The 15,253-nt window shown below is 40.5% G+C and overlaps 1 protein-coding gene across 3 annotated transcripts in view; it reads right to left on the reverse strand.

The window, feature by feature from the left end:
• The window catches only part of YES1 (YES proto-oncogene 1, Src family tyrosine kinase), a 64,707-nt gene that overhangs the window by 14,562 nt on the left and 34,892 nt on the right, over positions 1-15,253 (reverse strand). For 2 of the 3 annotated variants that reach the window (XM_084849768.1, XM_084849770.1), the window contains exons 2-4: positions 11,161-11,432; positions 5,354-5,453; positions 4,462-4,560 (exon numbers count right to left, since the gene is read on the reverse strand). In XM_084849768.1, coding sequence (XP_084705894.1) covers positions 4,462-4,560; positions 5,354-5,453; positions 11,161-11,425 — 464 coding nt within the window. In that variant the 5' untranslated portion in view covers positions 11,426-11,432. The remainder of the gene's footprint in view (positions 1-4,461; positions 4,561-5,353; positions 5,454-11,160; positions 11,433-15,253) is intronic. The other variant, XM_084849769.1, reaches the window with a different exon arrangement.

A 15,253-nucleotide genomic window follows, 5' to 3' on the forward strand; every position in this document is an offset into this window, starting at 1 on the left:
AAGCCTCATGGAAACAAACACTGCACAATAAATAAATGCTTGCAGCATCTGTGTCAAACAGCTTGTTACTGTATGAGTCAGCAGCCATTGTGATTCTATTCCACCCACAGGAAGTTAATGGAAGGTTACTTTCATAATCTACAAGTAGCACTTCAGTACTATCCAGATGGAAATGCAGCCAACTAGCTGTGTTCCATGACCCTGTTGCCCTTAGTAACTAGTACAGAAGGTCAAAAGGTACTGTTAAAAGTAATAAGCTGCTGAAGTTTGCTAAATGCAAACTTCAGCATATTGCTGAATTGCTATATGGTATTGCTATACAGTAATATATATCAGAAATACTGTGAAGCCACCTTCAACACATTGAGCCCAGTAGATTCAAATTCATTTCACTGCCTTGTTAAAATTTGTAGAAAATACAAACAAGCTCATTGGAAGGCAGTCCCCAGCTATCTTGTGTCTGACTTGGCAGGAAAAACAAGCTCAACATTCTGGGCAGCATCTAGATCACAAGAAAATTCCTTCCTCTTCTTTTGATTGCAAGCACTATATCAATACATTTCAGAGTTCCTGGGGACCATTCTAAAGTACAGACAAGGATAGATGTAGTGTGCTTTTTAATCTTCTTCCTTAGGTCTGGTTCACAGAACAGCCAATAAATGGCACTCCACACCTATCAAATCTTCTAATTGCCTGGTAGCACTTCTTAGTTCCAACACCTGCTACAGGCACCTAGAAGGCACAGACTCCCTTTCAGTTGGCTCCTTGCTCCCATACTCTGGGGCAATATAGGAGAATGTAGATATTAAAATTACTAATACAGGTATAGAGTGTAAGCTGTGAAGGCACTATGTTGTCTACTATTCAAGAGCATACTGACCAAACATAATGCCTGTTTATCTCAGTGCATTTCTACCCAACAGCATGCTATTATGTTGCAAGAACTAAAGTAGGGCATGCCAGTGATTTTAGATTGCATTGTTGTTGTTGTTCAGTCGTTCAGTCGTGTCCGACTCTTCGTGACCCCATGGACCATAGCATGCCAGGCCTTCCTGTCCTGCGCTGTCTCCCGGAGCGTGCTCAAGTTCATATTCATTGCATCCGTGATGCTATCTAGCCATCTCATCCTCTGCCGTCCCCTTCTCCTTTTGCCTTCAGTCTTTCCCAGCATCAGGGTCTTTTCCAGGGAGTTTTCTCTTCGCATTAGGTGGCCAAAATATTGGAGCTTCAGCTTCATTATCTGTCCTTCCAATGAGCACTCAGGGTTGATTTCCTTTAGGATGGACTGATTTGACCTCCGTGCAGTCCAGGGGACTCGTAAGAGTCTTCTCCAGCACCACAGTTCGAAAGCATCAATTCTTCGGCGCTCAGCCTTCCTTATAGTCCAGCTCTCACAGCCATACATTACTACTGGGAAAACCATAGCTTTGATTAGACGGACCTTTGTGGGCAAGGTGATGTCTCTGCTTCTTACTATGCTGTCTAGGTTTGCCATAGCTTTCCTCCCAAGGAGCAAGCGTCTTTTAATTTCATGGCTACAGTCACCGTCTGCGGTGATCTTGGAGCCCAAGAAAGTAAAATCTGTCACTGCTTCCATTTCTTCCCCTTCTATATGCCAGGAAGTGATGGGGCCAGATGACATGATCTTAGTTTTTTTAATGTTGAGTTTCAAAACAGCTTTTGCACTCTCCTCTTTCACCCTCAACAAGAGGCTCTTGAGATCCTCTTCGCTTTCTGCCATTAGGGTGGTATCGTCTGCATATCGGAGGTTGTTGATAATTCTCCCGGCAATCTGAATTCCGACCTGTGATTCATCCAACCCGGCATTTCTCATGATGTACTCTGCATATCAGTTAAATAAGCAGGGTGACAATATGCAGCCTTGTCGTACTCCTTTCCCAATTTTGAACCAATCGGTTGTTCCATGTCTGGTTCTTACTGTTGCTTCTTGACCCTCGTACAGGTTTCTCAGGAGACGGGTAAGGTGGTCTGGTATTCCCATCACTTTCAGAATTTGCCACAGTTTGTTGTGATCCACACAATCGAAGGCTTTAGTGTAGTCAATGAAGCAGAAATAGACGTTTTTCTGGAATTCTCTTGCTTTCTCCATGATGCAGCGAATGTTGGCGATTTGATCTCTAGTTCCTCTGCCTCTTCTAAACCCAGCTTGTACTTCCGGTAGTTCTCGGTTCGCATACTGCTGAAGCCTAGCTTGTAGGATTTTGAGCATCACCTTGCTGGCATGTGAAATGAGCGCAATTGTGCGGTAGTTTGAACACACTTTGGTGTTGCCCTTCTTTGGAATTGGAATGTAAACTGACCTTTTCCAGTCTTGTGGCCACTGTTGAGTGTTCCAGATTTGTTGGCATATTGAATGCAGCACTTGAACAGCATCATCTTTTAGGATTTTAAATAGCTCGGCTGGAATACTGTCATCTCCGCTGGCTTTGTTGTTACTAATGCTTCCTAAGGCCCACTTGACTTCACTCTCTAGGATGTCCGGCTCAAGTTCAGTGACCGCACTATCATGGCTATCAGGGACATTCAGATCTTTCCTGTATAGTTCTTCTGTGTATTCTTGCCACCTCTTCTTAATCTCATCTGCTTCTGTTAGGTCCCTGCCTTCTTTGTCCTTTATCATGCCCGTCTTTGCACAAAACGTTCCCTTGAGATCTCCAATTTTCTTGAAGAGATCTCTAGTCTTCCCCATTCTGTTGTTTTCCTCGATTTCTTTGCATTGTTCATTTAAGAAGGCCTTCTTGTCTCTCCTTGCTATTCTCTGGAACTCTGCATTCAGTTGGGTATATCTTCCCCTTTCTCCCTTGCTTTTCGCTTCCCTTCTTTCGTGAGCTACTTGTAAAGCCTCATCAGACAGCCACTTGGCTTTGTTGCATTTCTTTTTCTTTGGGACGGATTTCGTTGCTGCCTCCTGAACAATGTTACGGACCTCCGTCCATAGTTCCTCAGGCACTCTGTCTATCAGGTCTAATCCCTGAAATCTATTCCTCACCTCCACTGTATATTCAGAAGGGATATGACTGAGGTCATACCTGAACGGTTTAGTGGTTTTCCCGACGTTCTTCAATTTAAGTCGAAATTTTGCAAGAAGCAGCTCATGATCTGAGCCACAGTCAGCTCCACGTCTTGTTTTTACTGACTGTATGGAGCTTCTCCATCTTTGGCTGCAAAGGACATAATCAATCTGATTTCGATAATGACCATCTGGTGACGTCCATGTGTAGAGTCGCCTCTTGTGCTGTTGGAAAAGAGTGTTTGCTATGATCAGCATGTTCTCTTGGCAAAACTCTATTAGCCTTTGTCCTGCTTCATTTTGTACACCAAGGCCATGCCTGCCTGTTATCCCGGTGATTTCTTGACTTCCTACTTTAGCATTCCAATCCCCTATGATGAAGAGGACATCTTTTTTTGGTGTTAGTTCTAGAAGGTGTTGTAGGTCTTCATAGAACCGATCAACCTCAGCTTCTTCGGCCTCAGTGGTTGGGGCATAGACTTGAATTACTGTGATGTTGAATGGTTTGCCTTGGATTCGTACTGAGATCATTCTATCATTTTTCAGATTGTACCCCAGAATGATCTTGGGTGGCCCTGCACGGCATAGCTTATGGCTTCACTGAGTTACGCAAGCCCCTTCGCCACAACAAGGCAGTGATCCATGAAGGGGTTAGATTGCATCCTAACATATAAAAAGAGGACAAGGATAAAACTGCTGCCACAGGTTAGCTGTTTATTCAGAAGGTGTGTGTGAACCTGAGCATCATGTTACTATACCATCAGAATTGGTGATGTGGCAAATTCAAACACTCAGGCTTGGAACTGGATTCAGAGAACCAAACTATTTTACCCCAAAGTCAGAAAATCATTCAGTTTATTGCAAACCCAAACTGTGAGCCAGATAGGACCTTGTCACATCACTGATGTCCTTTGGAATGCAATCTGCCACCCTGTAATACTCCTCCCACTCATTTACTTATTCCCTGCCCTCCTTCCCACTTTTGGGTTGCTGCTCCAGCAATGGATGAAGGAAGTCTCTTTCCTCTCTCTAACACAAAGTACACTGCTATAACTGTATACGAGGCACTAGGAGTTTTGGGAAATCTGCATTCAAACTTGAGCCACAGAAGTTGTTTGGGGACTATAATGCTTGACTTGCATATAGGCCACCAAAATTCACATTTCTGAGCCAGGAAACATGAAATTCAGCATCACTGCTTTTTCCAGACTTACGCTTTTAGATCTCAATGCAGTTAACTGAGGTCAGTCAAAATAATGAAGTACTTGGAACTTTAAAATACATCAACATCTGTTAAGAAATTAGTTTTATTCTGCCCATATAGGGACATAGGCTAGAGTCATCTTACATCTGCCTATAAGTCTTCTGCCCATAATTCTGTTGAAAAGTTATGGGTGAAATGACTGACCAAGGACACAATAATGTCTTACTCTTCTGCTTGAATGGAGTCTGCAGGAGCGACATAATTGCTAGGAATGTAGCCACTCTTTCCCGTTGCAATAGATCTTGCTTCCCACCAGTCTCCTTCCCTGGGGGTGGAAAAAGGTAAGTTACACTGAATATACATGAACAACAGATCATTTTGTAAAATGAAATGGTATGAACAGACGAACTCTCTTCAGTCCTAGTTTAGCTAATATGGTATCATTTAAATTTAGGAACAGGCAACACTACAAAGAAGTAATCCCCCCCCCCATTTAGAGACAACAGTATGTAGTAGAAAGAGAAATGTCCATCTTGCCTCTGGTAAACATTTGACCAACAAAATGAAAGGGTAGATCTGGAAGGTGGACCCTGAAAGGCTCTAGTCCCCCAGGTTAATAAGCCCTAGTGAAGACAAACTGTCCTACCAATTCCAAAAGGGATGGAAATTAAACAGAGGTATGACTGAAAAAATCCTTCTCTTAATTCAAGGGATGAAAGATGATCATCTTTGGAATGTGAAAAAGTAGTTCCATCTTTAGAAGATTCTGAATCCTCTATGATACTAAAATTAACTCATGGAAACATCCTAATGCAAGTTCCAGCATGGCAACATTTTCATGACATGTACATTTAACAAGACAGTTGTAAAAGTAATAGTAATAACTTGCACGATATATTTTTACTCCTCATAAAAACATGCAATCCAGTTTCCCTTTGCATCCTTCTCAGCCCCTTCCACATGCTTGCTCTGCATGCGGGAACCTCCTACCGCTGACCCCTTTTCCCAATCAGCAACCATCCAGACAACAACAACTGTGGGTCATCCAAGAATGATTGCCTAAGAGTTTGCAAAAGGGTTAAGTTTGATCAGGCCCATAGATAGATGAGAATACTTACGTGTTATTGATTATCTGGAACCGTTCACCCTTCTTGAATGACAGGTCATCTGTAGTTCTGGCTTCATAGTCATATAAGGCCACAAAAACAGTAACACCACCTTAGGAAAAGCAAAAATATGCCAATCGTGTCTTTTGCTAAATGTGCCAGTGAGAACCAAATACACATAAAGTACATAAAAGCATTTCACCAATTTCAATTTGAAGGTAAGCTAGATGTTCTTATTAAATGGGAAGAATATCTGTAGATGTTTCCTTTGCTGCTCTGATGCTACACACATATTCCTATAGTTTCCAAGAGCTACATCTCATAATAAAGACAAGATACTACCATGGGTTGTGACCGCATTGCATATCTAAAAGCTTCAGTTACCATGAATCTACAAGACATGATTGGACAAAGGTTCCAGCTATGTGTTTACCATGTATGTTCAGATGTTCAAATGCCCTTCAAATGTTTCAGAAAAACAACAAGAACCATACTGATTCTTGCAGAACTCCATAGACTCCTCTTTTGTATAATGTGTTGCACTGACCACATTGTTTTTCTCCAACAGGTGATGTTCCAAACAGGAACTGCCAATTGCAGGGTGGTGAGTTAGCCCAAGGCATATGGACTGGAAGTATATGAAGGTTATAGCACCCTTTCTCACTCAACATCTCGAAACAAGATGTTGTTTTGTGAACCAGACAGCTTTGGCTATTCCGTCGTACAGAAATACAATAAATAAAAACAAGGAGGTCAAATCAGTCAATCCTAAAGGAAATCAACCCTGACTGCTCATTGGAAGGACAGATACTGAAGCTGAAGCTCAAATATTTTGGCCACCTAATGAGAAGAGAAAACTCACTGGAAAAGAGCCTGATGCTGGGAAAGATTGAAGGCAAAAGGAGAAGGGGATGGCAGAGGATGAGATGGCTAGATAGCATCACCGATGCAATGAATATGGACTTGAGGAGAGAGCACAGGAAGAAGGCCTGGCGTGCTATGGTCCATGGTGTCACGAAGAGTCGGACACGACTGAATGACTGAACAACAACAACACTATTTTTGAGCACTAATGAGCACACAGTCAGTAGACTTGTCAGTTACAGCAGTGGCCTATTATTCATCCTCATCTCCATGCTTCCCTTGTCTCCTCACAGGCAACCAAGCTCAATACCCACAGGCTCTGTGTTTTTCCAGAATACATGGCATACAGCAATGTAACAGGAGCAGTAGTACCAAGCATAAGGATAATGGGGAAAGGTGTACCTGCCATCTCTTTGTCATGCAGCTTTCAAAGGGCCTGCATGACTAAGGGTGAAGGTAGTGGTCCCAGAAGCTCAAAGTTCTCCTGACCTTGGTTACTGTTACTGTGATAGGCCATCAACTGGACCACACTAAGTGGAAGGCTGGCAGATTGATTACAAGGTGTCACAGGATAATAACCAGCAGGTGCTGGCAATTATCCTAATGAACATGGAAGGCCAGTATCTGGATGGGATGAAGGCATCTGAACCAAATGAAAGATATATTGGGGCATGAACAGATCCATGTACTAGTCACTCTGATTAGCTATCACACTGCATTCCCAGGGGCACATGTCTCTCTCCTCCTAGCCCTTTTCCCTCTGAGAAGCCTGTATTTTCCACTGTAATCTATTGCTCCACATGGGGTCCTTTTGTATTAAGCTCCACATGGGTCTTCCCATGCATGAAACAGGGAAGATGGGGGGGGGGGACACTTCATGGGCTTGGCACCTGAGAGACTAGAAAGGACCCATCATGGGTCTTCCTTCTGTCTGTTCCTGTGGTTGTGCCCACAGTTAAGAGTGTTGCTCTGTGGAGCAGAAGGCCTGGGTTCTGATCCCCCATCTGAAGTTTTCCATCTGAAGTTACTGTTTCCAAGAACACCTTCAAAAAGGAAGACTGTGCCTTGGGGTGGGACTTGAATCCTCATCTCCCGTTTCCCCCAAATTGCCTTTTCCAACTGGATTATTGGGCCAATGGTTCTACTTGCTATACAGCTTGCTATTCCAACTTACGTTCTTCCTCATGTGCAGTGTTATGGAATTTGTTTGTATGAAGGTATAGTATCTACATCAGGAAAACTTTTCTTCTGCATAACCTCTGGGTTCTTCATTAGGGCCTCCAACTTGAAGAGCTATTATGTCTTGTGCAGGGGAGGGGAGGGGAGGGGAGGAAAATGTGGTCTCTTAATGGCTGTCTGGTTGTGTACTGGGTGAGGAGGGTATGTGTATGCTGGGTTGGGTGATGTGAGATCATTCCATTGTTACATATGTTGATTGGTGCCTCCTGTGCATAGCTAATGTAGGGGGCATTGCAGTATGTACTGTCATGATTGGTGGTGGCAGTGGAGTTTCTAGAAATGCTGTGGGGGCGCCTGTCAGAGTAGCTATTCTAGCTTTTGTTTGCGCCTCTATCACTGTGCTGCTGGCTCCGCTGCTGGATATGACTGATTATATTAGGTTCATGATACCCCTGATGTACTGGCTGCTTGGCTAACACAGCCATATATCACACTGTTCATTATGTATCATCTGAAAAGCTATTACCAGTACACACCATACTTTCATGAAGAAAACACTGCATACTACTAGTAACTGTATTATTCCCTTTGCTATTAGGTTCTAATTTTTTTTGTTTGCAAACAGTAAATAATTTCACTCTAGGGCACAGCACTGCAAAAGGAACTACTTCTCTCATTTATTCGTATATTCAAGCTCACAAATTTATTCATTACACAGATTTTATATGAAGAATGCCCACAGCACCTTTTGAAAACAAAGGAAGTCTAGAAATGGAATTCTCAAATTAAGATTCCTGTTTCTAAATTGTTGTGAGTTTTACTATCTCATAGAAATTTGTATTAAATTACCATAATAACTCCAGCCTTCAGGGGAAAAAAGCATGTTAACAGTCTCTTTACAGGATAGCTTATTGTCTTCGGTCAAGTATCAGAAGTAAATGCAGGGCCTGTTTGCATGACATGACAGGGCACCATTAAATAATGGGTTATTTAATCCATGGTGAGGCTGTGGTGCATATGGCCACCATTTTGAATATGCAGCCCCCACTTGCGGGTTGTCATGCATGAGAACCTGGAAAGCATAGGTTATGTGAGGGTTAAACAACCCTTGCATAGCCCACGGTCTGTTTTAGTTTGTCTGTTTGTTTAACCCTCACATAACCCACGCTTGTTGGGTTTGCATGACACAACAACCCCCGAGCAGGGATTGCATATGGAATCTGGTACCTGTGGGCACTGCAGTTTGTCGTGGGTTAAATAACCCACAACAAGCTGTGGCATGTCATCCAAACCCAGTCTCTCAGGGTGAATTCTAACTTTCAGTAAAAGCTGACAAGAAAAAGATAAAAATAAAGTGTGGTGTTTGTTAAAATGGATTTTAATTTACAATTTAATTGATTTTTCTACAGATGGGAGCTATATATTCTCTCTTTGAATCCACTGCTTTGGCATACTGTTTTGCAAACATACATATAATATTGCAGATACAGCAGAAAATGTACACTTTATTTTAAAACTCTACTGCAGTTCATTTCATGAAAGGGCTCAAACTGGCATTATGCATGTATCACATTTCAATAAGGAGTAAGTATCAGCTCAATTGAAAATGCAGCCTGTAAACTCTGCCAATAAACAAACAAGCAAACAACACCTCCCACATTCTCTAGAAATAACTTTCTTGGTCCTCCTCAATTTTCTTGGTTTATTTTAGTTATGAATCTTCATGGCTGCAGTTATGCTAGGGCACTCAAAGTAAGTTCTTAAATACCCAATCTTAGCCCTCAGGTTTGCAAAGAGAAAAAAAATCTTGAAAGGATGTTTGCTTTTTTCCTAAACACTTACGCCGTGTACAGATGATCATTTCTGTAGAGTGACTTCCTGTTACTGCTACCATAGCACTACTCTGATCCAGCAAAAGTAACACAACTGTCCAAACATAATGCGTGTAGGGGTGACAGACTTGCTGCAGATGGGGGAAAAAAAGGCAAGAAAAGCTCTGGCAGCTTTTCAATTTAGAAAAAATATTGATATGGTTGGGACATGATAGAGGTTTGTAAAATTATTAGCAAATGAAGCTTGCATTCTGCAAGCACAGATGTATGTTCCAAGCTGCTACAGGAAGTGTCCCAAAATCCAAGTCTGAACAGGCAATGGAACCTCTACTGCCCCCACATTCCATTCCATGTGTGACTTAGCTTGCTCTGTGATGAAACGTTAGCCTCATTATGACGTAAACTTTCATAGTTATGTGCAAAAGTGTCTTATTTACAAAACTTTCTAGTAATCAGCAGGTCTTGAACTATGTCTATAGCAAACCTCAGTTTTCTGGGTAACCTGGAAGCAGTGCTGTGGAGTGGAAACGTTTCTGCTTCTATATTTGCCCACAGAAAATTTACCATTTCTAAAAATACAGTTTCATAAAATTCATCAGTAATATAATGAATGGATATAATATTATTCAAATAAAGCAATTTCAAAGTTGTAATTAACATTTTTCAGGCGACTATCGCCAGAGAATACATTTATTTATATTACGCGCACACAGAGACACGCATACATACGGAGTTTCAGTGCCTTCATTTTTTAATTAAAAGTTAAACAATGTAATGGAAGTATATCCTATTGAGTTGTTGTGTCTTAAAATATTTACAAATATTCCAGTAAACATAATGTCCAAAGTAAAACTGTTGCGTTTTAATATATCATTGAAACCACAGTAATTGTGCAGTATTTTTTCCCCGTGGGAGCAGTATTTCAGTTCAACTACTTTTGATTACTGAAAATCTTTTGAAATACAGCATTGGAAATTCCCCCCTTCCCCACCCCAATTAAAATATTTCCAGAAAACCCATGTCGCTGCCTCAACATAATTATTTTAGGATACAATTTGAGATCCTCTTTTTGACGGAGAGACGTATCCCTGTTTTTTCTAGTTAAGATGCTTTAGACTAAGGATGTACCAAATTTACACTTTCTAGCTAATCTGGAAGTAGCTTAACCATTTATGGGAGAATTGGACAATATATAATTTTAGGGTGTTTTCTTTTTAGTAATGGGGCGTGTGTACCAAATTTCTGGGTTTTAAGTCATTTCGGAAGTATCCTAACAATTCTTATATCCCTGTCAGTGAGGGAGGTCTGAAAACTAGCTGATCCTTTATTCTGATGAAGTAAGGCTCTTCTTATGTTCTTAAAACTTATAGAAGTCAATGGTTTCATAAACTTGCCCATCTTGCAAGCCACTTTTGTTCTACTCAATTTCACTCCAAAAGTAAGCTTTTAAAAAGTTAATGAATGTGCTGAAGAGGGGAAGTCGGCAATAAAAGAAATACAGATTCTAAAAAATAGGAAATTGTTCCTGAAATAGTGGGGCATTGCTGTGTGGGAATGTAGTCTTACACACATCCTTCAGTGTGCTAAAATTTTTTTTAGGGAAATACCTCACACATTTGGATATTGCTCTGGACACCGAGGGTGCTTGTGGTGAGAGGGTGTGTGGTATTCATGACTACCGGATGCTCACATATCTGTTTGCAGCAGTGCTGGTTTCAGTGGTGGGAACTAGTTTAAGCTTTCCCCCAGTATTGCTTGAATTTCTGTACAATTTTACAATATCATCTTAACCAGAGACCATGGCAGAACAAAAATAAAAATAAATAAAAATAAATGAATGGGTATATAGATTGTAGACCAAATCACATGTACCTTTTGGTTTCACCAGTTTCACTCTCAAGGGAGTCTGCTGGTATCTGGTATTATTTTTGAAATGATGCTCACCTGTTAAACCGCTAGGATAGGGACATGGCACAGATGAAAATGAGGAAGATGTTCCTCCAAAAGGTGTCATACCAGATGGCCCACCAAAAGGAGTCACGGAATGGCTGTTAAAATTAACTGATGATCCCTTTATTGCAGGCGACTGGTTTGCTTGGGTTGAATCTGATCCATAATGGCTGACATGGGAAGTAATGGGTTCTGGAGTATTCTCAGTCCTATATTTCATGGTAGGACCTTTATCTTCCTTACTTTTAATGCACCCCATGGTCTTTCTGTAGAGAAAAAGATAGTATCACTTTTGATGTATCAATATTTAAATATTATGTCTTAAGCCATTAAATAAACATTTTGGAGTCAGGCACATCTAATTTATAAAACTCGGACTGCAATCCTACACATCAGTGGTGGGTACCTGTGGGCCCTCCAGATGTTGTTAGACTACAACTCCCATCAGCCATGATTGACTATGTTGGATGGCACTGATGGGAGCTGGAATCCAACAATATCTGGGGGGCCACAGATTTCCCACCTGCTATACAAACTTACCTGGGAGTAAGTTCCACTGAACTCAATGGAACCTGCTTTTGAGTAGACACACATAGGACTGCATTGTGAATGGATTATGAAGCCTTCCATCTACCATTACTATAAAAGGGATTTCATAATTTTTAAGGTTAATATTCCAGGGTCTTATTGTACTAAAGGCCCTTCAGTCCTTAAAATGGCCTGTCTGGCCTGGAATAGGACTCTCACCAAAAAATAGCTCAAAACACCAAAGCCCTATTGTGCAATGTATTTTACAGCCTTTTAAAGTTAAAAAGTGAAATAAAAGAAACACAGACGTTTAACCATTCATTTTAATGCATCAAAACTAGGCTATTTTCAATAACCATTCTCTCTTCCAATTTTACTCTCAATCTAATATTATTTGTGATGCTAGACAATGCCACATGCTAAATGGTTTGTTGCCCGTTCTAGCTTGAAAATTTTGCAGCAAAAGGAGAAAAGTCCTCGCTATCGAACTGGAGAAGTCCCACAGTTCACTCTTATTCTAGGTTGTTAACCCTAATTAATCTATGAAACAAAACTGAGGTTATCTATAGATATTGGTATTAAACAGAGGTTAGTGCTTATTGTGCATTTGTTTACAATCAAATCAGTGTTTGTGATCTAACTAGATAATGTATGGATGTACAAGCTGTTTTATCTTCTATAGTTTTCTGCACAGACAAGGGTAAACTGTTTTAAAAAAACCCTCATGGGAATTCAAAAAGCAGTTGGGAGGAGAGCTGCTACAGGGTAAAAGCCAACAGATAACAGTGCAAGCTCACTTATGGATTGCAATCAGCATGTATGATATTACGACACAGAAAAAGCAGGTACAATATAGACAGGAGTTAACCAAAACCATGTTTAATCACATAACATCCTCTGCAGGAAGAGAGTCCAGAAGATCATTTACCTTTATCTAGCAGCCTGAAATAAGTCTCAGTTTGGGTTTGTCTTACATTTGCAGAACATCGCAATCTCTATAGGTCTATACTCCAAGTCAGGAGCTAGCCATTATATTTCATTTATGAAAGCAGCAAATTTATACATTATAGTTGCAGGTAAAACTGTGAAGACTTTTACTAAAGGCTACAGTGCTTAAAACATTGTGCTCTCAAAAAATCTAAATACAAGGGACAAATGATCCAATAGTCCATTCCAATAGCTTTCTGATAGAAGTGCAATTTTCGTAATGTATTGTTTTGTGTTTGAAGGTAAAATGAACTGAACACACATAAAAAATCAAAAATTCAAAGGATACACATTAATAGCTTTAGTTTCTACTTCCAACAAATTACTAAATGCTTTGTGTGCAATTTATATCATCTAATGTAGTTTACCTATTATAAATGGCAGCAGGTCATCAAATGTTCTCATTTCACAATGACTAACCCATGAAACTGGAGAACTATGATTTACTGGGAGAGAAGGATTTTCTTCATTCTAATGAGCTGTTATAGCATTAGTATAATAATGCTTATATGATGACTCTGGTCTCTAGACAGTCTATTATTATGCAGTGATTGGCAATACTTCATGTGCAATCCTAAACTCAGAATCTGCCAGCTGAGGGAGGCGCTTTAGGGTTTGGTGAATTCTTTCCTATTTATGCTACCATGAAAAATATGCTAGCAAAACTTACTAGGTTGCTTCTATACCAACAGTGGCTGTTTCTGTTTGAACATCTAGCCAATTTTCTGTATTCTATCTTTGTTTCAGTGTTTTGGAACAGACTGTTCACATCGTCCATAAACTTCAATATATTAGGCATATATAGACAATACCCTTTTTCATTGACTGGGAAAAATGGCAGGCTTACATGCCTGTTGCATTAGACAACAGGTGCAATATCAAGACAAAGTTGCATGTCTCTAAATATCTGAGGGAGACATAACTGAATACCATGTACAAGAACTCTAATTTTAAACTTTATTCTAAAAATATATGTTTAAAAGCAATCTCTAAAATATCCCTTTTTACTAGGAAAATATAGATTACAGAGAGTTCATCACTGTAATTTAAAAGACATTTTAAAGCATTTAAAATTATTTTGGAGCGTTTAAAGTTGGAAACATTCTGCCCTCACCACTTCACACATTTTATAGTTTTCCAACCACAGACATTGGCTCTCTTTAGAATCCTTCAGTAACATTTTTAAAATGTACATGGTAACATTTTACAAATATATGGGCAAATGATAAAGTCAGTAAGACATCGGTCTGAAACTTATTTATTTCAGTGGTGATAAGAAAGCTCACACTTAACTCTCACTGAAAATGAATGGGATGCACAGTTTGACAGTGTGCATATTTTCCTGGAAGTAAGTTCCACCAAGCTGAATGGAGATTACTTTCAAGTAAATGTGTACAGACCTGCAGCCTCAGATGCTTATCTTTGGCTAGACTGTAGATAATAAACTGTTCTGCTTTTATAGGGTTTTCCTTCAAAGTGACTTTAGCACAGCTTTAGCAAACTCAGAAAACAGAATATCATATGAATTGCTCACAGCAAAAGTTAGCATTAGAATAAAATAAGCGAGCACTTGTAAGGAATAGGAATGGGGGAGGAAGAAGAGAGAGAAAAGAAAAAAAGTCATTGATTTTTCCAGTACTCTCACCTCTTTCCCTCCCAATTTATCTTCTCCCTTCTTCTCCTTGGTTCAACTCCATCCCAGCCTTTCCTCCCTTCTCTCTCATATTTTAGTTCAGTTTTGCTTTAAGTTATTTTGAGACCTGATCTTTGAATGTTTTAAGATATAATCCTATAGTGGAGATTTGCCAGCTGAGGGGCTACAGGATTTGGTGGAAGCCCTACTATACTGGTGGAATGCCAGATATGCTACCACTATGAAATATATGATCACAGAACACTCCAGATATGGCAGTGGAACACTTCACCAGTGGAACAGCCAATACAGGATGGAGTCATGGAGAAAACGCAGGCGGCACAGGGCAGAACACTTGCACCTTATTCTATAGCTCTTCAATCAGCACCCAATCATAGCACATTACCACCAGTATACCACTACCACCCCTTCATGGATTACTGCCTTGTTGTGGCGAAGGGGCTTCTGTAACTCAGTGAAGCCATAAGCTATGTTGTGCAGGGCCACCCAAGACGGACAGGTCATGGTGGAGAGTTCTGACAAAATGTGGTCCACTGGAGAAGGAAATGGCAACCCACTCCAGTATTCTTGCCAAGAAAACCCCATGGAATGTATCACAAGGCTAAAAGATATGACGCCGGAAGATGAGCCCCTCAGGTCTGAAGGTGTCCAATATACTACTGGGGAAGAGCAGAGGGAATTTCCAAGTAGCGCCAGAAAGAGTGAAGCGGCTGGGCCAAAGCCGAAAGGACACTCAGCTGTGGATGTGTCTGGTGGTGAAAAGAAAATCCGATGCTGTAAAGAACAATATTGTTTAGGAACCTGGAATGTCAGATCAATGAATCAAGGTAAGCTGGAGGTGGTCAAACATGAGATGGCAAGATTGAACATCGACATCTTGGGAATCAGTGAACTAAAATGGACAGGCATGGGCGAATT

This window comes from Heloderma suspectum, chromosome 4 (genome assembly GCF_057233095.1).
Source record: "Heloderma suspectum isolate Gila_16-S chromosome 4, 16-S_ref, whole genome shotgun sequence".
Lineage (NCBI taxonomy): Eukaryota > Metazoa > Chordata > Lepidosauria > Squamata > Helodermatidae > Heloderma > Heloderma suspectum.